The following is a 20,800-nucleotide window of genomic DNA, read 5'->3' on the forward strand; positions in this document are numbered from 1 at the left end:
GGAGACTGTACAACACCTTCCCCGTGGAATGTGTGGTGGGTTTCCTCCCATAGTCTAAAGACATATTGGGTGATAGTTTAATTGGTCATTGTAATTTGTCCTGTAATTAGGTTAGGGTTAAATCAGGGGGTTGTCGGGGTTTGCTGGGTGGTGCAGCTCAAAGGGCCACAAGTGCCAATCTGCGCTGTGCCTCTAAATAAATCAAGTATAAAATACCATGACAGGAGAGAGAGATTCTCTTGGACTCCCACTCCTGAAGGCTTGTTTTGTGAATATTTCCCAGTTAGAGCTTCTGTGTGGCTCAGTTTTAGTCAGCCAAAGAGACTGTAGCTTATGCCAACAGCATTTAAGTTCACTATTTACTTGAATCACACTGATCTTAAGAACTAGGGCCTCATTTTAACTCTAGCTACTTCACTCTTGGAAAATATAAGCCAAATCTTTAAATTTTAATGACAAACTTTACCATGGTAGAAAGTACTTGATGATAATATCACCCCACAGCTTAATGAAATGAAAATGAACACCAGCAGTCTGCAACAGGCCATGCTGCAGCGGTTCATAATGTGGCCTACATGTTTGAGGGCTGAATTTATTGCCTGTCAAAGAATGCTTTTGGAAAGGAATGATGCCTGCTTCCCATCCTCTGTGTTAAAGGTAAACCAAGAATATAGTTATTTGGCAGCTTGAGGACTTATATCCAGTGACAGGGAATATGCTCCAAAATATATCTAAGGAGGAGATAATTGGTCATAGTTTTCAAATGAGCTTCACTCCAGTTGATTTCATAATCTAATTCCTCTGTCTCCTTTTGTCAATGTTAGATTCAACTGTTTAATTCTTAGATTAGAATGTTCAATTGTTATCTTCTTTGCAGTTTAGCAATTATTTATCTACATCTATCTTAAGTAGATAGGTACAATACATGAGGTTTAGGAAGCAAGGATCAGATGGGTCTATTGAGGAATATAGGGTAACAATAAAGGAGCTTAAGAAGGGGGCACGAGAAGGCCTCGGCGAGAAGGGTAAAGGAAAACCCCAAGGCATTCTTCAATTATGTGAAGAACAAAAGGACGACAGGAGTGAAGGTAGGACCGATTAGAGATAAAAGTGGGAAGATGTGCCTGGAGGCTGTGGAAGTGAGCGAGGTCCTCAATGAATACTTCTCTTCGGTATTCACCAATGAGAGGGAACTTGATGACGGTGAGGACAATATGAGTGAGGTTGATGTTCTGGAGCATGTTAATATTAAGGGAGAGGAGGTGTTGGAGTTGTTAAAATACATTCGGATTGATAAGTCCCCGGGGTCTGATGGAATATTCCCTAGGCTGCTCCACGAGGCGAGGGAAGAGATTGCTGAACCTCTGGCTAGGATCTTTATGTCCTCGTTCTCCATGGGAATGGTACCGGAGGATTGGAGGAAGGCAAATGTTGTCCCCTTGTTCAAAAAAGGTAGTAGGGATAGTCCAGGTAATTATAGACCAGTGAGCCTTACGTCTGTGGTGGGAAAGCTGTTGGAAAATATTCTTAGAGATAGGATCTATGGGCATTTAGCGAATCATGGTCTGATCAGGGACAGTCAGCATGGCTTTGTGAAGGGCAGATCGTGCCTAACAAGCCTGATAGAGTTCTTTGAGGAGGTGACCAGGCATGTAGATGAGGGTAGTGCAGTGGATGTGACCTACATGGATTTTAGTAAGGCATTTGACAAGGTTCCACACGGTAGGCTTATTAAGAAAGGCAGACGTCATGGGATCCAGAGAAGTTTGGCCAGGTGATTCAGAATTGGCTTGCCTGCAGAAGGCAGAGGGTCGTAGTGGAGGGAGTACGTTCAGATTGGAGGGTTGTGACTAGTGGTGTCCCACAAGGATCTGTTCTGGGACCTCTACTTTTCATGGTTTTTATTAATGACCTGGATGTGGGGGTAGAAGGGTGAGTTGGCAAGTTTGCAGACGACACAAAGGTTGGTGGTGTTGTAGATAGTGTAGAGGATTGTCGAAGATTGCAGAGAGACATTGATAGGATGCAGAAGTGGGCTGAGCAGTGGCAGATGGAGTTCAACGCGGAGAAGTGTGAGGTGGTACACTTTGGAAGGATAAACTACAAGACAGAGTACAAAGTAAATGGCAGGATACTTGGTAGTGTCGAGGAGCAGAGGGATCTGGGGGTACATGTCCACAGATCCCTGAAAGTTGTCTCACAGGTAGATAGGGTAGTTAAGAAAGCTTATGGGGTGTTAGCTTTCATAAGTCAAGGGATAGAGTTTAAGAGATTCAATGTAATGATGCAGCTCTATAAAACTCTGGTTAGGCCACACTTGGAGTACTGTATCCAGTTCTGGTTGCCTCACTATAGGAAGGATATGGAAGCATTGGAAAGGGTACAGAGGAGATTTACCAGGATGCTGCCTGGTTTAGAGAGTATGGATTATGATCAGAGATTAAGGGAGCTAGGGCTTTACTCTTTGGAGAGAAGGAGACATGATAGAGGTATACAAGGTATTAAGAGGAATAGACAGAGTGGACAGCCAGTGCGTCTTCCCCAGAGCACCACTGCTCAGTACAAGAGGACATGGCTTTAAGGTAAGGGGAGGGAAGTTCAAGGGGGATATTAGAGGAAGGTTTTTCACTCAGAGAGTGGTTGGTGCGTGGAATGCACTGCCTGAGTCAGTGGTGGAGGCAGTTACACTAGTGAAGTTTAAGAGACTACTAGACAGGTATATGGAGGAATTTAAGGTGGGGGGTTATATGGGAGGCAGGGTTTGAGGGTCGGCATAACGTTGTGGGCCAAAGGGCCTGTAATGTGCTGTACTATTCTATGTTTTATGTAAGTAGTTCTTAAATGTATACGCAAGTTCAATATGTTATAGTGGCTATACAAAGTAGGATTCTGGAAAGCTCTGTAAGTTTCTTTGTTCTGCATTATTTGAGCAGGTGGTTTCTCATTAACTTGGTACTGCAATATTCAATGTGCTTTCTAATTGGTTAATTCTTATTCATAGATTTGAATGGAAGTTTTCTTATCTCTAAAGCTATAAATAGCTAAACACCAAGCAGCACCATTCTAATCATTTTAGCTTCTTTAATCTGAGCTTTCTCTATCATTGTCTATTCAACTTTCCTCTGTTCTATCAAATCTTAATAAAACAATCATGAAGCAACATGATTTGTGCCTCTTTCCTAAAAGAACCTTGGATCAAAAACCTCTGAATTGAACAACTGTCATTAACTTTTCTCAGGGTCAACTGTTCCTACTGTCAATACACATTCCTAATTTTGCATAAAAGATTAAGTGGAATATTCTGAACAATTGCACAACCAATACCTTTCTAAACATAATTTTACTTGCAATATTTACTTACCTTTCAGCATGATAATGATGCAAGCTTTTTGTGCTCCCATAATGTGACAGGAGTTTTGTTTCAGAGCATTACATAAAAGAAAATTGCTGGCAAGGTTGTGCTCTGAGCTGCTTCATGAAATTGATGGCAGGAATCTATTTGAATAGGTGCAAGCTCTTTACAATGGTTCTTCAACAATAGTCTTATATATGATCAAACCCAGACTTGTGATTTAAAATAAAATGGTATTATGAAACTTTAAGGGAAAATCCTACAACACTGCTGCTGTTGTCTTCTGTAGGAAAGTTTTAGAAGTGCAAATTGTTCTTGTAGAAGATTAGGTGAAGTTCTGTAGGAAATCCTATAGATAATATATACACAATGTGCTATTTATGAAACAAGTGGTTATCCTGTCCAGTAGTAAGTGCTTATTCTCAGCTGCTTCTGCCTGGTTTAGATGTCACAACACTTATGTCCATCTTCAAAGTAAAAGAAAAATAAAGAAAGTAAAGTGAATGGACTGCAAAAGAACTGAAGGATAGAGAAATTACTGCTTTTGAAGGAACTAGACAGAAGGGGAGTTCTTTAAATATTCTCACACCTTTAGTATGGAAATTTACTCGTTAAAGTTGGCTTCTATTCTCCTTTATTCTCTGGCTACTTGATATTTCTCACTTTAACTTGCACTGAATTGGCATCAGCAGTGTTGTGCTGTTAAAGATTATGAAAAAATACATTCAATATTCTCAGTGTGAAGGATATACCATGGGAAATGACAGTTTTGCTTAAGGTTCTCTGTCTTATGAACCAAATGGTTAGAAAATTAGATGCTGCACCCACAATTTGCTTGCAGTGATTTTTATCATGGTGGTTACCCTCAGTAACATGGAATGATGATATTATGATGAAGACACATTTAAACTAATGTAGATGTTCATCACTTCTTTCTATACACTGGCCTAAGTAGTGGTGTCTCATTTTGCCATTAGTGACTTCTTTCATGGAAATATAAGTTCAGAGCACAGGGAATAGTGGACTGTATTTGGGAAATTCTTGATTTCTAATGTGGCCTTCATTGGCAAGAGCAGCTTTTGTGTTTATCCATAAATGTGTTTGAGCAGGAAGTGATGAGTTGCTTTCCTGATTCAGAAAAAGAATAGAAATAATAATAAAAAAAATGTGAAAGTCTAAGTAAGTGTATTCAAGTATAGGTCTTGTGTTTTCTGATGCACATTGAATGAAAGCGTTTATGCCTCTGTGATTTTCTTTTACTAATACTCTTGGTCTTATCATTCAAAAGCTATAATTACCCATCCACAAATGCTGAAAGCTCTTTTTACATAGGATGTACTGCAAGATCTTTTTATTCTCCCCTGTTTCATCTTGGCAAGCTCCCCAAAGTGCCTGAAACGTAAATCATTAAAAGAAAAAATTAGCAGTGTTGTCTATCAGCTCTTCAAATGTACTTGTGCAGTGAGTTAATTAAAATAGAAATGACAATATACAGGTGAAAGTCAAATGTACAAAATAACTTCCTTTTACCGTGGCATCTTGAGCAGCCATGCCTTGATCCTCATACCCATATCCTTCTTCCCTGGTTCCCTGTAAACATTGATGGGCATAAATAAGTAATAAGAACAAGGAAGAATATTGTTGCTAAATACAGTTCTCTTCAAAAGTGTTAGTTATGACAATTTTCTCTATGTGTATGAAATGCTAGGTGTAGAGTGTAGAACAGAAACAGATGATAAAAATATAGCACACAACTTGGGGTTTATTCTATAAAGTGAGGTTATTAAAAATCTTTGCAATTAGAATTAGAGAAATTGTGATGAATATTAGGGGGTTAGTTTGTGAGATATCAGATATAACAAAGAAGGGGAGTCCTTTTAAGCAGCAGTCACTGTAATATTGGCCTGAATTTTCAGTTAGTTGACTTGTGACTATCTTATATCAATGTCTTCTCATTTTACTTCTTCCCACAAGTAAAAACATTCCCCTGGTGTCTTCCACAGCAAAACTGATAATCTGCTATCTGACCATTGAAAAATCTCACCGGCCATCATTTGGCTCAAGAGGTACTGATTCCTATGCAGACAAGGACCAGATTCCCACAGTCATTTTCACTCCATGGGAGCCAGATTCTTGTGCTTCCCCGGAACTTATCTGGTTCAGTCTCCAAAACTCCCTTGAAGTTTATCAAGAGTTGTTTCCCACAGTCTCTTTAAACTTAACAGCTTAATCGAATGTTTCAAATTAATATTGGAAAAACATCCAATAATCCAGAAAGTCTGCTACTTCAGCACCAACAAAGTTTTAGGAGAGCTGGATTAGTGAAGCTTTAACATAGAAACATAGAAAACTTACAGCAAAATATAGGCTCTTCAGCCCACAAAGCTGTGCTGTAACTGAAATTACCTAGGGTTACCCAGAGCCCTCTATTTTTCTAAGCTTCATGTAGCTGTCCGGGAGTCTCTTAAAAGACCCTATTGTATCCGCCTCCACCACCATTGTCGGCAGCCCATTGCACGCACTCACCACTCTCTGCGTAAAAAACTTACCCCTGACATCTCCTCTGTACTTACTTCCAAGCACCTTAAAACTGTGCCCTCTCATGCTAGCCATTCCGGCCCTGGGAAAAAGCCTCTGACTATCCACATCATCAATGCCTCTCATCATCTTATACACCTCTATATGGTCACCTCTCATCCTCCGTCGCTCCAAGGAGAAAAGGCTGAGTTCATTCAACCACGTTAAAGGACAAAGCATAAAGGATATTCCCATTTATTATGTTCATAAATTATTTCTATTGAATACTTAACCTTCAGAGTGACAATGCAGTATTCTCACTTGTTAGATAGGCTTTCCTCTTACTTTAAGAGAGGTAAGCCAAATTCAGAAACATATGAAAAATTTCAGAAACAAAGCTAAATTCAGAAACATCAGAAACAAGGCTGGATAGTCATGAATCTCAAAAAACAAATCAGACACAACCTACCTAATATACTGTGAACGCCATCTGCTTCTTCCTTCACTGTCTCATCCAATTGCTCCACAAGAAAGAGACACAGCTTGTTCATAGAACAGTACAGCACAGCAACAGGTCCTTTAGACCTCAGTGTCTGTGCTCAACATGTTGCCAATTAAGCTAATCTCTTTTGCACATAATCCATATTCCTCCATTCCCTGCATATTTATTTGTGCATCTAATAGCCTCCTGAATGCCACTATCATCTCTGCTTGCACTACCAACCCTGTCTTTCATGATTTTTATCAACTTCTGTAGCAGCAAAAAGAATTGATCCAAAATCAAAGCAAAACAATTGCTGCCAACCTGCAACCCCAGACGGAGTTGTTATACTTGCGTGACGTGCCCACAGCTCCAATGATTGCTCCAAAGAGTCAAATTCTTAATTTCGATCCTTCATTAGCAATTAGCCAATGTAGAATTAAGCATTATTGATTGAGCGCTATCTCAGCAGTCAGCATAAATACGACCTTCACCAGCCCCAAGCTACAAACTGCCACAAAATAAGCACGGACACATAACTTATTCCCTTTGCTTCTACCGCACCACCACTAATGTGACTAGTTACCATAGTACACATAATAAATGCCCAATACAGAATACATGCCTCCTACAACTTCTGTCAGATCTCCCTTCAGCCTTGGATGCTCCAATGAAATCATTACAGCTTTGTCCAACCTCTTCTTACAGCTCATACCCTCTAATCCAGGCAGCATTCTTTCCTAATAAATGAAGTCTAACATTTACGGTCTTCTAAATTTTGTACTTTGCACCTGCCCTAATTTGGCACCTATTCTATTATTCTTGCTCTCGTGGTGAAAAATATAATTTTAGATTTTTTGACTTCATTTTAATTTTTAGTAATAAAAATAGTTCTTCTTTTACCTTTGCCCATTTTCGTTTTATTGTTCAAATGAACGATGTAAAATGTATACCTAGATGTAGAAATATTTTCCTGTCAGTATGCACACCATGCTACTTTTAGATAAAGCACAGCTGTAGGGTATCAATTTCTCGAGTTATCATTGCCTGTTGCAAAAAAAATCTTCGTACCAATAGATGGCAGTAGACCCTTGAGCACAATATTGCTCTCAGTGACTCCAATTTCTGAAGCCAATTTCAAATAAAGTAATGATTGTGCGGAATTCAAAATGTTGTGGATGAGTTTAAAGACAAATTTTTATATTAAAAAATCAGTTTGCCATTTAGAAGCATCCAAATTATAATTAAAAGCAAGTGAATGAAAATGTTAACCCTCAGCTTTTTATTTATCATTTAAGATGGGATTTTCTCTGGAGGATCTCCCACTTGTCTGACATTTTTTCCACAGAAGATTGCAAAATAACTCATAAATATTATATGAACATGTTTGATACATTTTACAGGCTTTTAAAGAATCGTTCTGGCCAAATGAGAGAACCTGGATGGAAATTCATTCAATTTTTAATATTACATTTTACTCTGTTAGAGATTACTGTAACTCTGCCTGCGTTAGAAAACAGCACATATCACCATCACAATGGTTTCATCAGAAATAGGAAGAAGTCATATAGGCGCAGTAGGCTAAAGGGCATTGTTCCACTGACAGCTAACTCAGTTTTAAGAAACTACACCCTCAGTAATTTTTTCTCTATGGCAAGCTAAGCTTATTCAATTTAGCTCATAGAAAGTAAGGTCACAAGTCTTGCTTCGGGATTGATCTGCCCTTTTACAAATAAACCAACCTTATCACATTTTGGCCATTTTGGAGTTTCAAAATTGATCAAGCATTGATCTTCATAATGCCTAGACACACATATTAATAATTTAAATCAGTGGTTCCTGATAATACAACTTGTTATTAAGCTTGTCTGAAACAAGCTTCAGTCGCACTGTACATTTAAAGAAGTGACCCTAACCTACAGCCAGAAAGATGTGAATGCCTTTACATTTTTTATCCCCAATGGTATAGTGTGAGCTAAACATTTGCTATTTATTTTGCTGAGCACTGCAATGGCATTTGAAAGCAAAGGAGAAAAGGACAGTTTTTCCTTCTGCAGCTGGAGACCAGTATTGATCCTGTTCTCGGACAGCAAAAGCAAATTATACAATATTAGCAGCAGATCTTGTTTAGTTGCAACCTCAAGATACATAAAACTATTCAGTAAATCAAACTGTTTCATTTTTCAAACTGGGATATTTGTTAGTGGTATTTTATATGTATAATTAATACATTAAGTCACAAAATATTATTAACTGACATCATTGACAAATAAAAATATTTGTTAGTGCCCAGAATAAATCAGTGTTTTAAAAAAGTTTGAATGAAATGTTATAATATTGAAATGTTTTTTAAATATACTATACTCTTTTCAATGTGTTATATTCATGGTCAAGATATTGATAAACCTTAATGTTCCATTCTAGCACCTTTAAAAACTTGAGAACAAAATCACATTATTTACCAATGTGGCTATTTATTTCTTCTCTATTACTCACAGATTATCTACGTATGTAGTGAACTGGGCCATTGGTTTAATTGGTCAGTCCTTTCCACAGCCAGTGAGGTAACTGAATTCACTAGTTATATTATCTTTGGGAGGATACTGTTTTACTCAGAGTATGTCCCTGAATGGATTCTCCCAAGTGAAAGCACGATCCAGTTGATCAGCAATTCTAATTCAGTGCCGGCATATTCAGAGAATAAGTGGTTGTCCCTAACCCTAAAATGGCCTTGATAGCTGTTTTTACCTCACCCCTAAGTTTGCTATCCATGGTAGATCCTGCTGCTTTTAGTTTTTAGCATATTATGAAAGTGGAATATACATGTTAACTTATGGCAGTGATGCTGGACTGCTAGAGGGAATATTCAGCTCATAGCAGAGTGAATAAGCAGTTTGAAAAAGTAAAACAAAAAACAATGCTGACTGCAAATGTGTCAATAAAAAGCATTCAGCAGGTCAGGCAGCATCTGTGGAAGGGAAACAGTTGATGATTCAAGTCCAAGATCTCATAGTGATTTCAGTGGGTTATAATGGCTCACATTTTAATGAGCAGTGTGTCCACTTCTCAGCAATGTTGCGATTCCTCTGCATTACTTGGCTTTCTTATTCTCCTAATAAACACTCTCATTCTAATTGTAATGGATTTCCAGTCTAAGTCTCTTACAAAGCCTGGAATTCATGTGTTAAAGATTGAATTCTGGACATGATCAGGATAACTTCTTATGGTAAAATTCTGCGGTACTACTTCCATGGTATGGTTCTGAAATGATTCTGCGTGGGCATATTTGCTTTTTTGGATGTATATCGCTTATGACTTTTGGATCCAATTTGTCTGTCAAATTAATATATGGCTATATTTGTAATATAACCTCAGGTGCATTGTTCAGGTAAAGAATTTGAAGCAATCATTGAAGTAATTTATTTTAGTCTATTCATGTGTTACTTGTCAGTTCTTTAAACTATGGATCAAATGGGTTTGGACAGCGGAAATTGAGCTTAATTAAACCAAGCAAGTCCATGAGTAAACTTCCTGATGAGTGACATTTTTCTACATTGGAGTTCTATTCTCAGGGCTTTGGTGAAACAGAAAATACCGCCCTGTAGTCTAAGACTTCACCCTGTCATTCATGGGTCCTCACTGGGATAGGTGTCCTATCTCCACCTGGGTTGCATTGGGATAGGACATTGGGTTTCTCCAAGATGAAACTTCCATTTATTCCTGGTGTCTCACAGAGACAGGCCCATTGTGTGCTCCTGAGGGCTCACTGAGACAATGGCTCCATACAGCTAATTGAGATTTCTTGTTATTGGAGAAAGAGAAACAAAGCAATGTTCCACCATCCCTTCTCAGCATAATGTAAAGAATTACATCCAACAAGATTTGGGTATTATAGGTGCTTGAATGCAATAAAAATTGTGATAAATAGCCCTTGTAACTTCCGAAGCATTTGGTTAGGAATAAGATAACATGACTTTTATTACACGTCATCTTATAGAATACATGAGATCTTTTGCTTAAACATGATTAATTTCCAATTGAAAAGAAATGAGAAAGCGAATTTGTTATTTTCACGAGTTTTGCCACAGGAAATCGTTAGAATTACATGGTCGGTGTAAAGGGTTTGGTATTATGACACGTACTTTCACAAAACTCAGTGCACAACATAGGCAATATTAATAAGAAAGAAGGTACTTGTGCAAGCAGCATGAGACAATCCCTGAAGTGTCCAGATGTTTCTGAATCAATATCCTCTTGAAGTTGTATGCCAAACTCTAAAACACAAAAAAATTACAAATTACATTGACAACCGTGTGAAATTTTCAAATTTGTAGATTGCACAATGGAGAGGCCTAGTGCAGGATTTCCTAAAGGTTAACTTTCAAGTAGCGTTGGTAGTACAGAAGGCAAAAGCAATGTTAGCATGTCAGGAGAACAAGGATGTGATGCTGAGACTTTATAGGGATAATATTTGGAGTATCATGAGCAGTTTTGGGTTCTATATCTAAGGAAGGATCTGCTGACATTGGAGAGGATCCAGAAGAGGTTTATGGAATGATTCCAGGAATGAATGGGTTAACCTATGAGGAGCATTTGATGGCTCTAGGCTTGTACTCACTGGAGTTCAGAAGAATGAGAGGATTTCACTGAAGCATACCAAATACTGAAAGGCCTAGATAGAGAGGATGACTTCAACAGTGGAGAATCTAGGATCAGAAGGCACAACATTAGAAAAGAATGAAACTTTAGAACAGAGATGAGGAGGAATATCTTTAGCCAGAGTGGGTTGAATATGTGGAATTCATTGCCACAGACAGCAGTGGTAAAAGGGTGCGCGGATGAAAGGCATAGTTCACTCACATTGTAGAGATTGGTAAGTTCAAAAATGAAAGAATATGGAAGTACCTATTGGCAATTATTCAGGTATTAAGCAGAGATAAAATATAGGTGCTTTTAGTCCTATTAACCCTTTAAAAGTCTAAATCATTAACATCTGAGGACACCTAGTGATAGACATTGATATAAAAGGCCTAAAAAGGTGGCTACCATATTTAACAACTAACATATCAGACTGTTGAACCATCATCCTTGGAGATGTCTGGTATGAACATGGTTGGGGTATATCCATTCAATCTGGACTCCTCGAGTCTAATGGCTTCAGGTTAACAATCAGAGACCAGTGATCATGACAACTGAACATCTTTTTAGAAGTTTGTTGTCAGTAAAACATTGTCAGAAGCTTCATGGAGCCTTGTTTTGGCATCCACAACTTTTTTTTTGGATGCAGCAAGTAACAAAATAGCAAGACAACAATGAACTCCAGAAAGAAAAGACAGTAATTATCCCATGAATTAGTGCTGAAGCAATATCAATTTTCATTTCTGCCACAAATGAAATAAAATAAGTAAAGTTTTAAGTGACCTTTCCAAGGAACCCAATTTAAAATTTGGATGTAGTTGATTTACTGGGCTAGCCACTTTAACACACTCTTATAAGTATAGAACACAATCTGGGCACTTTTATGATAAGTGATATAACTTGGGTCCTCAAGGCTTCCCCACTAAACTTCAAGTCTTGCATCTGTCTGGTTGCAAGTAGAATAATAGCTAAAATAATAGATACCATGCAAGAAAGAGCAGTTGATTGATGTGCACTAGACTGAATATCACCTCTCCATCAACATTACATCATTCCTGTTCTAAGACAAATTTTAACAATTATATCAAGAGCATCTTCTTATCCTGCAACCTCTGCAACTGAGGATGGTAGAAATTTCAATATTATAGTTGCACCATTGATTTCAAATACTTCCACAAAGAGCAAGCCTAACTGGACATATAGACAGCTTCTTCATTGTCGTTAAGACAAGATTTTACCATTGTCGTGGGATCGATAACATCATAATTGTTGTTATTGTGGAGGCATAGTAGTGTAGTAGTTAGCACAATACTTTAAAGTACCAACAACCTGGGTTCAATTCCTGCTGCTGCCTGTAAGGAGTTTGTATGTTCTCCCTGTGACTGCATGGGTTTCCTCCATTTTCCTCCTAGAGTCCAGAGATGTACCAGATGGTAAGTTTTATTTGGTCCCTGTTAATTGTCCTGTGATTAGGCTAGGATTAAATCAGGAGATTGCTGGGCAGTGCAGCTCAAAGGACCAGAAGGGCCTATTCCATGCAGTATGACAGTAAATAATGAAGTAAATTAATAATGCGATTGTTCAACCACTATGTCACTGCCACTGTTCCTTGTAGCAAACTGTGTTGACTAATAAATATGGCTTGACTACCATCACCCTCATTCCAGGTGCAAATAAATACTTATCCTTGGAAACTGGAAGTTGCTGCTTTTGTAAATCTTAACTGGTATTTATTATTTGAATAGAATTTCAAAAATACATTACGCATCATGTAGACTTCATTGATTGCATAGATCTCATTGTTCGTTCTTGAGGCAAGTATTTCAATTAGGCAGTTTTCATCTGTGCCTGCACCCTTCATATGAAAGGAGAAAATAACCTTAATAAGATTAAATAACTTTTATTAGATTAATAGTATGATGAAACAAGTTCATTTGTGCCATCCACACTTAATAAAAAAACTAAGAAATAAAGTATAGTGCATGTTGCACTAATGACAGTGAGAAAGATATCACAGCACTGGTATTAGGATCAAAATTGGTATTTAAGGAGAGGCATAATACTAAGAATATGTCAAGAGTCCTTGAAAATGAACCTGTAGGTCACAAAATCACTCAAAGCAGAAGTTCTCCATTTCGGGTTGAGACCCTTCGTCAGGACTGAGTCCTGATTTTTAAGTCCTGACGAAGGGTCTCAACCCAAAACATTGACTGCTTCTTTCAACGGATGCTGCCCGACCTGCTGAGTTCATCCAGCTTTTTTGTATGTCTTGATTTGACCACAGTACCTGCAGTGTACTTTGTGTTTAGAAGTTCTCCATGCTGGTTCTGGATCCTGATGTTTGTGGGGTAAGAACTGTTCCTGAAGTTAGTGGTGTGGAATGTAACAGTAGTACTGAGAAGAGAGCATAGCCTGAATAGAAGTTTTTTTTTGATGATGGATGCTACTTTCTCATGGCTACACTCCATATAAATGTATTCAATGATGAGGAGGAGTTTGCCTGTGATAGAGTGGGTTGTGCCCACTACCTTCTGTAGACTTTTCCATTCTTTGGCTTTGGTGTTTCCATATCAGGCATGATACAACCAGTTAAAATGCTCTTCACTGTGCAGCTATATAAGTTTGTCAAAGTTTTTGATGACATGTCCAGTCTATCAAACTTCAAAGAAAGTAAAGGCACAGTTGTGCCTATTTTATGACGACAATTACGTGCTGGCCTCTGGAAAGTTCCTCCAATATGTTAATATGCTAACACAAGCTTATGACTTCAGAACCAGACATGATACAGTTTCAGTTATAGGTTGATACATCACAGAAGGCTCTTTGGCCCATCATGTTCAGTCTGGCCACCCATCTATTGTAAATTGTGACTTAATTTATGAGCACATCATTCATAGCCTTCTCTGCCTGGTGATTCAAGTAGTTGTTCAGATACTTTGTAAGTGTTATGAGTGTATCTGCTTCCACCACCCATTTAAGTGGTGCGTTTGAATATGTCACCCCTCTCTAGATGAAAAGTTCTTCCTTAGATCATACTCAATCTCTTAACCCTTACTATAAACCAATGCCTTCTAGTTTTAACAATCTCTGCTGTGGGAAATATTTTCTTCCATCTACCCTATCCAGGAAAGGTTTCTTACTGTTCACATTATCTAGGCCTCCTGTGATTTTGTATACCTTAGCCAAGTTTCCCTCTAGTCTCCTCCTCTGCACGGAAAACAAACGTAATCTATCCATTTTCTTCTCATGCCTGAAAAACTCCATCCCTCACAACATGCTAATGAATCTCCTCTGCACCTTCTCCACTGTAATTACATCCTCTTTGATAATGTGGAAGACAGAATTGTATAGAGCAGTAGCTTACCAATTTTTTATGAAATTACACCATAACCTTCATGTGCTCGTATTTTGTACCCTAATAAATGAAGGCAGATCTCCATTTGCCTTCTTCACCACCTTTTCTATCTGTGCTGTTTTCTTTCGATACATTTGGACTTATGGACCAATTTTCCTCTGTATTGTTTTATTAGAATTATTCTACATAGTACAATGTTGACTTTTGTATAACATAATTTCTACAGTGGATTTTGGTTAATTGGGCCACTTATTTGGGACAACTCTTAAAGAACAAAAAGTAATTGAGAAAATAGCCAGGATACCCTTAGTTTATTTGGAACATTGTGCTGCTTCATTGGGACAGGAGGCTGTTGCTGAACAATTTCTACCAAGCATCAATTGGATGTACTTGTGTGGCCGTTAGACACTACAAGGTGCTTAGAGCGAACAGTTTTTAAACAGCATCAGTTGTGTGTGTGTTTGTGTTCAAAAAGCAGTGATTTTTGTCAATGATGGCAAGAAATAAGCAGTAAGACAATTCAGAACTGTTTTGTTCACTGTGGTTTTAAGCATTGAGGCTTGGAGAGGCCAGAAATGGCTGGGAATGAAAATGAAACAATCTCACTACTTCAACAAGTTAGAAACTGCAAAGAATTTGAAGGTATCAACAATTATTTTGAATGTTACAATGGAAATGATGATTTGGAGGATGCAGTTGTCGAAAACATTGTATGAAGGCAGTCCATTCATGGCAGCATACTATCAATAACTATTAGTAATGAACACACTGTAATAGTATTTATAGTGTTCTAATTTGTTCTGTATTTCATTTACATACATAATTTGTTACACAGTTAAATGGCAGTTTGTCTCTTTGATACATTTTTTAACTATTTCCAAAAAACTTTGGCTCATTGGGACTGCACATAATTGGGTCAAAATGTACTGGTCCTAATGCATCCCAATTAACAAGAATCCATTGTATTTCTTAAACACATAGATGACTCATTGCAAAATTATTTGAGACACGTATACCAATTATGTATACTAGAGTACTTGTTGCTCATTGTTTTTGGTTGAAGAAGGGTTATCAACATTTCCCATATTCTGAAAACAGCAGTTTTTTATATTGTGCAACACACTCAAAAATGCTGGAGGAACTCAGCAGGCCATCTGTGGAAAAGAATAAACAGTGGACTTTTCAGGCCAAGGCCCTTCATCCGGTCTGGAAAAAACAGATGAGAAGTTAGAGCAAGAAGTTAGGGGGAGGGCAGGAAGAAGTACAAGGTGGTAGATGGTAGGTGAAACTGGGAGGGGGGAGGTGAAGTGAAGAGCTGGGAAGCTGATAGGAGAGGAAAGCTGAAAGAGTTAAAGGGCTGGAGAAAGGGGAGTCTGATAGGAGAGGGTAGCAGACCATGGAGGAAAGGGAAGGGGAGGGGAACACCAGAGGGAGGTGATGGGCAGGTAAGGAGATGAGGTGAGAGATATTGTGTTGTGATCTTGATCCGAAGTAGCTTTGAGAACAAATTCAGCAGAAAGAAGGGGATGTTTAAAGAAACAAAAGTTATCTGGTTCTTGAGTACACTGAAGCATTGCTATGAGAGATTACTTCAGTTAGGATGCTTATAGGGCTCTGGGCAAATGATGCGTGCAAAGTATCATTGCAAAAATGCTGAAGTGATTTCTAGTAGCTGAAATAGAATCAAATAGGGACTACCTCTAACTCATTCTTCACTAAGTTGAATGAAAAGAGCAGTAGACAGTGCAAAGTAGGCTGGTTATTTACAAGTCTGGTCAAGATTCAATACTTACAGATTAATCAATCAAATTTTACTGATGAATCATTATCAGTGTACTGGGCCACATCTTTGTGCATAACATGGCTGTGTACAGTGAACACTGGAAATGCAACAAGATGGGAACAAACACCCGTAAACACCTGTTTTCCTCCATGGATATAAATGAATTTTTAAAAATCACATAGATTCCTTTATATGTCTGCCCTTTAATTTTTAAATATCTGTTGCATTCTCTAAACTGCAACAGACATCACACTTCAACAATTGATCGTAAATCATTTCAAACCTTCCTAAGTTGCAGAGAGACCATATGTAAAGTTAAACCTTTTTCACTTAGATAAATTAGTTCATCAGGAAAGTATATATTACTTTTCAGGTGGCCTTATTTGCAAAGGGCAATTGTCATTTTACTGACAGATTTCAGATCAATTATGTTTTGATGCTAGTGTCTACTAGGAAATGTTGGTTTTGAATCGTATTCTGCACATGGAGAGCCATGAAGTTTTCTGTTATTACGCCAGTATCAGAACATTTTGAAAACTAAAACATTGCTCAGAATATTAAACCTGCAAAACAAGTATGTTAAATGTGTCAACATATGCAAACAGGAGTGAGATAGATAGGCTGATTAAGTGGTGTTGCAACAACAGCCTTGCACTCAGTAAGCCAAGGAACTGATTATGGACTTCAGGAAGGGGAAGTTGGGAGAACACACTCCAGTCCTCATTGAGGGTCAGAAGTGGAAAGAGTGAGCAGCTTCAAGTTTTTGGGTGTCAACATTTCAGTAGATCTATCCTGGGCCCAGCATATTGATACAATTATGAAGAAGGCATGCCAGCAGCTATATTTCATTAGGAGTTTGAGTCTGTCACCAAAGGTTCTAGCAAATTTCTACAGATGTACAGTGGAGAGCATTCTGACTGGTTGCATCACCATCTGGTATGGAGGTATCAATGCACAGGACCAGAAAAAGCTGCAGAGGCTTATAAACTCAGCCAACTCCATCATGGACACGAGTCTCACCATCATCAAGGATATCTTCAAAAGGCAGCATCCATCAATAAGGACTCTCGCCATCTAGGACATGTCCTCATCTCATTACTACTATCAAGGAGGAGGTACAGGAGCCTGAAGACACACATTCAATGCTTTATCAACTGCTTCTTCCCCTCCACCATCAGATTTCTGAATGTTGCATGAAAGTGAACACTGTTACATTATTTTGCTCTCTTTGGGTATTACATTACTTATTGTAATTTCTAGTAATTTTCTATAGGTATTGCACTGTACTACTGCTGTAAAGCAGTAAATTTCATGGCATACTGTTTGTCAGTGATAATAAAACTGATTCTGATTCTGATACATTCCCTCTACTAGCAAATTACCTTGGATGATAATTTTGTTTTAAAATAAAATATTACCTACTGTGCCCTCAGACAATTGTGGCAATATAAAAGTTGCTAATATTACAAAGAGGAGTGGAAGAATATTTAAAATAAATATGAACTTTAAACTTATGAATTAAACTTAATGGAATTTAAAAAATTGGTTTCTGTGTTTTTACCAGTTACTGATGAAGTTTTTTGACATCATTTTGAAATTTAATTAGTGGCATGGAATTAAATTCACCAGGCTGTCTGTCAAATTACAATTTATTGCTGCAATGTGTCAGGAAGCTTGGCTGAGATTTTGAGCTCTGTAATGTAAATAACTAATCATGTGGGATAACGTTTCAAATTACTGTTTAACTGTTGTGGAGAATTGACGCTGTAGGTTATTTGTTACTGTTCTGAAGTAAAAAATTAATTCTATTTTCAAGCAGTACAACATAATGAATGGATGCTGATTTTTTTAAACTGTATTCTTTGTTCCTACTTAAGATATCAGCAGCAGCTGTGAAGTTGAATACTGTTCAGGAAATTCATAGGGCTTTTTGTGCTAAATCATCTGTGTTCTGTTTACCTACCATTAAAGTCCTGATTATTGAGGCAGATTCAGTCATTATATAGTGATAATGATCCTGTCACATTTTCTAGGTCCAACAAAGCAGCAAGAACTCCTTCACTGATGTGTAAACATCTTTTATATCAACATCATCCCCCTTTATAAAACATGTTTTCAGTAATCATATGAAAATTTTGAGCAACAATCATATGTACCTCACTTACAGTGCTCCACTAACCTAAATGCTGGTCTGCTGTTGGTGTCAGACCACTTGGAGAAAGAAACCAGGAGCTAATGAGAAGTTCAATGTATTTCTTGTTAATAACAAGCTCTTTGCAAGCAGAAAGAAAGGAGGAAGAAACTGGAGGTCCATAATCCAGGTCTCATTGGAGGATCAGAGGTGAAGAGGGTCAGCAACTTTAAATTCCTCAGTGCTGTCATATCTGAGGATTTGTCCTGATTCCAGCACGGCAGCACCTCTACTTTCTTAGAAGCTTGGGATAACTTGGTGGTGTGTTGGCCTTCATCAATCGTGGAACTGAATTTAGGAGCCGAGAGGTAATGTTGCAGCTATATAGGACCCTGGTCAGACCCCACTTGGAGTACTGTGCTCGGTTCTGGTCACCTTACTACAGGAAGGATGTGGGAGCCATAGAAAGGGTGCACAGGAGATTGACAAGGATGTTGCCTGGATTGGGGAGCATGCCTTATGAGGATAGGTTGAGTGAACTTGGCCTTTTCTCCTTGGAGCGAAGGAGGATGAGAGGTGACCTGATAGAGGTGTACAAGATGATGAGAGGCATTGATCGTGTGGATAGTCTGAGGCTTTTTCCCAGGGCTAAAATGGTTGCCACAAGAGGAAACAGGTTTAAGGTGCTGGGGAATAGGTACAGAGGAGATGTCAGGGGTAAGTTTTTTACGCAGAGTGGTGGGTGCCTGGAATGGGCTGCTGGCAACGATGGTGGAGGTGGATAGGGTCTTTTAAGAGGCTTTTAGATAGGTACATGGAGCTTAGTAAAATAGAGGGCTATAGGTAAGCCTAATAATTTCTAAGGTAGGGACATGTTCAGCACATCTTTGTGGGCTGAAGTGCCTGTATTGTGCTGTAGGTTTTCTATATTTCTAAAATTTGGCAACTTCTATTGATGTGTGGTGGAGAATATATTGAGTGGCTGCACCAATGGCCTTGTTTGGAAAAACCTACAAAAAACTGTGCATACCAATCCATCACAGGTAAAGCCATCTCCACCACTGAGCACATCTACATAGAGTGCTGTTACAGGAAAGCAGCATCCATTGTCAAGGACCACCACCGTCTAGGCTATACTCTTTTCTCACTGCTACCAGCAGGAAGAAGGTAAGTGAGCCCCAGGACTCACACCACCAAGTTCTGGAACAGTTATTACCCTTTAACCATTCGGCTCTTGAACCAGAAGGGGTAACTTCACTCAACTTCACTTCATCATCGAAATGTTCCCACAACCTATGACCTCATTTTCGAGGACTCTCCATCTCATGTTCTTGATATTTATTGCTTATTTTTTTTATTATTATCTCTTACTTTTTGTAGTTACAGTTTGTTGTGCTTTTTTTTGCACATTGGCTCATGTCCGTCCTGTCGGGATTCTATTGTGCTTCTTGTATTTACTGTGATTTCCCGCAAGAAAATAAATCTCAGGTTTGTGTGTGGTGACATATGATGCACTTTGATAATAAATTTGCTTTGTACTTTGAACTTTGAGAACTTCTTTCTGGCCTAAGACTCAGTGTAAATTCCATATATTTCATTTCCAGTTCCAAAGCCTAGCAATTGCTCATTCTGACTCACACACCACCCGTGTCTGTCTTTCCCACTTCCGAAATGCTGCACTTCCTATATGGCCCTGAAGACCTTTAAAGTCTTGCTCGGATAGTGGTAGATTAAGTGTGGAAGACAACATTTAATAACACACTTGGCATGTGCACTGCAGTTGTTCAGTTTCTTTCTAATTTACTAAACTCCAAACTTCTTGTTAAATTTTACTTAACCATTAAGGTTTGGCTTAATTTATAACTTAAATGTGTTTTCAGAAAATGTACTTCAAGTTTCTAAAATATTTATTTCCGTTGCTTAATTATTTATATAATTATTTAAAAAATGTTTCTGAGCCTCTGAGACATTCAAAAGCAAACCAAAGGTCTTTGTCAAGCTGCCATTATGGTAGCCTGAGTATCAGAAACCACCTCCTGGGACCTGACGGCTGCTTGCGGGTTAGTTGCATCAGAGAGGCTTACAATCTTCGCTGGATCCGCAGCACTGCAGAAAGGAAGTGCAGCTGAGGGAATAAAGCAGGCAGCAGGCCAGGAAGTTCAACCATTTCAAATTAATTGCTGAGCACTCATGTGAGGCAGTACCAGATTTTCTGATATTTGCTGACAGGAGAAAGACCATTTGTTGTGAATTTGAAGTTGGAAAATTATCTTCATATTTTTTAAACATAGAAACTGCAAAATGTAAAAAAAAATCTCATCGATAGTACAATAGATCCTCCGTCCTGCCAAAGGATTTCCAGCAACTGCAGATTTTCTCTTGTTCGTGACATCAATATTACATGTGGTTTTCCAATTCAAATGTCTACCAGCTTTGGCAGTTCTAAATCTAGTTGCAGACAAGTTTTGACTTTAATATGTATAATTATTTGCTGTGATATCAGGACTTTGACAATATTACATTTGATTTTTTTTCATATTGCG

General features: G+C 38.3%; 1 protein-coding gene across 1 annotated transcript in view; it reads right to left on the reverse strand.

Annotated features, from left to right (window-relative positions):
- LOC140726546 (annexin A10-like) overlaps positions 1 to 20,800 on the reverse strand; it is an 82,144-nt gene that overhangs the window by 16,562 nt on the left and 44,782 nt on the right. The window contains exons 5-8 of the mRNA XM_073043079.1: positions 12,753 to 12,843; positions 10,545 to 10,624; positions 4,883 to 4,942; positions 4,651 to 4,744 (exon numbers count right to left, since the gene is read on the reverse strand). Coding sequence (XP_072899180.1) covers positions 4,651 to 4,744; positions 4,883 to 4,942; positions 10,545 to 10,624; positions 12,753 to 12,843 — 325 coding nt within the window. The remainder of the gene's footprint in view (positions 1 to 4,650; positions 4,745 to 4,882; positions 4,943 to 10,544; positions 10,625 to 12,752; positions 12,844 to 20,800) is intronic.

The sequence above is a fragment of the Hemitrygon akajei genome, chromosome 4, assembly GCF_048418815.1.
Source record: "Hemitrygon akajei chromosome 4, sHemAka1.3, whole genome shotgun sequence".
NCBI lineage: Eukaryota > Metazoa > Chordata > Chondrichthyes > Myliobatiformes > Dasyatidae > Hemitrygon > Hemitrygon akajei.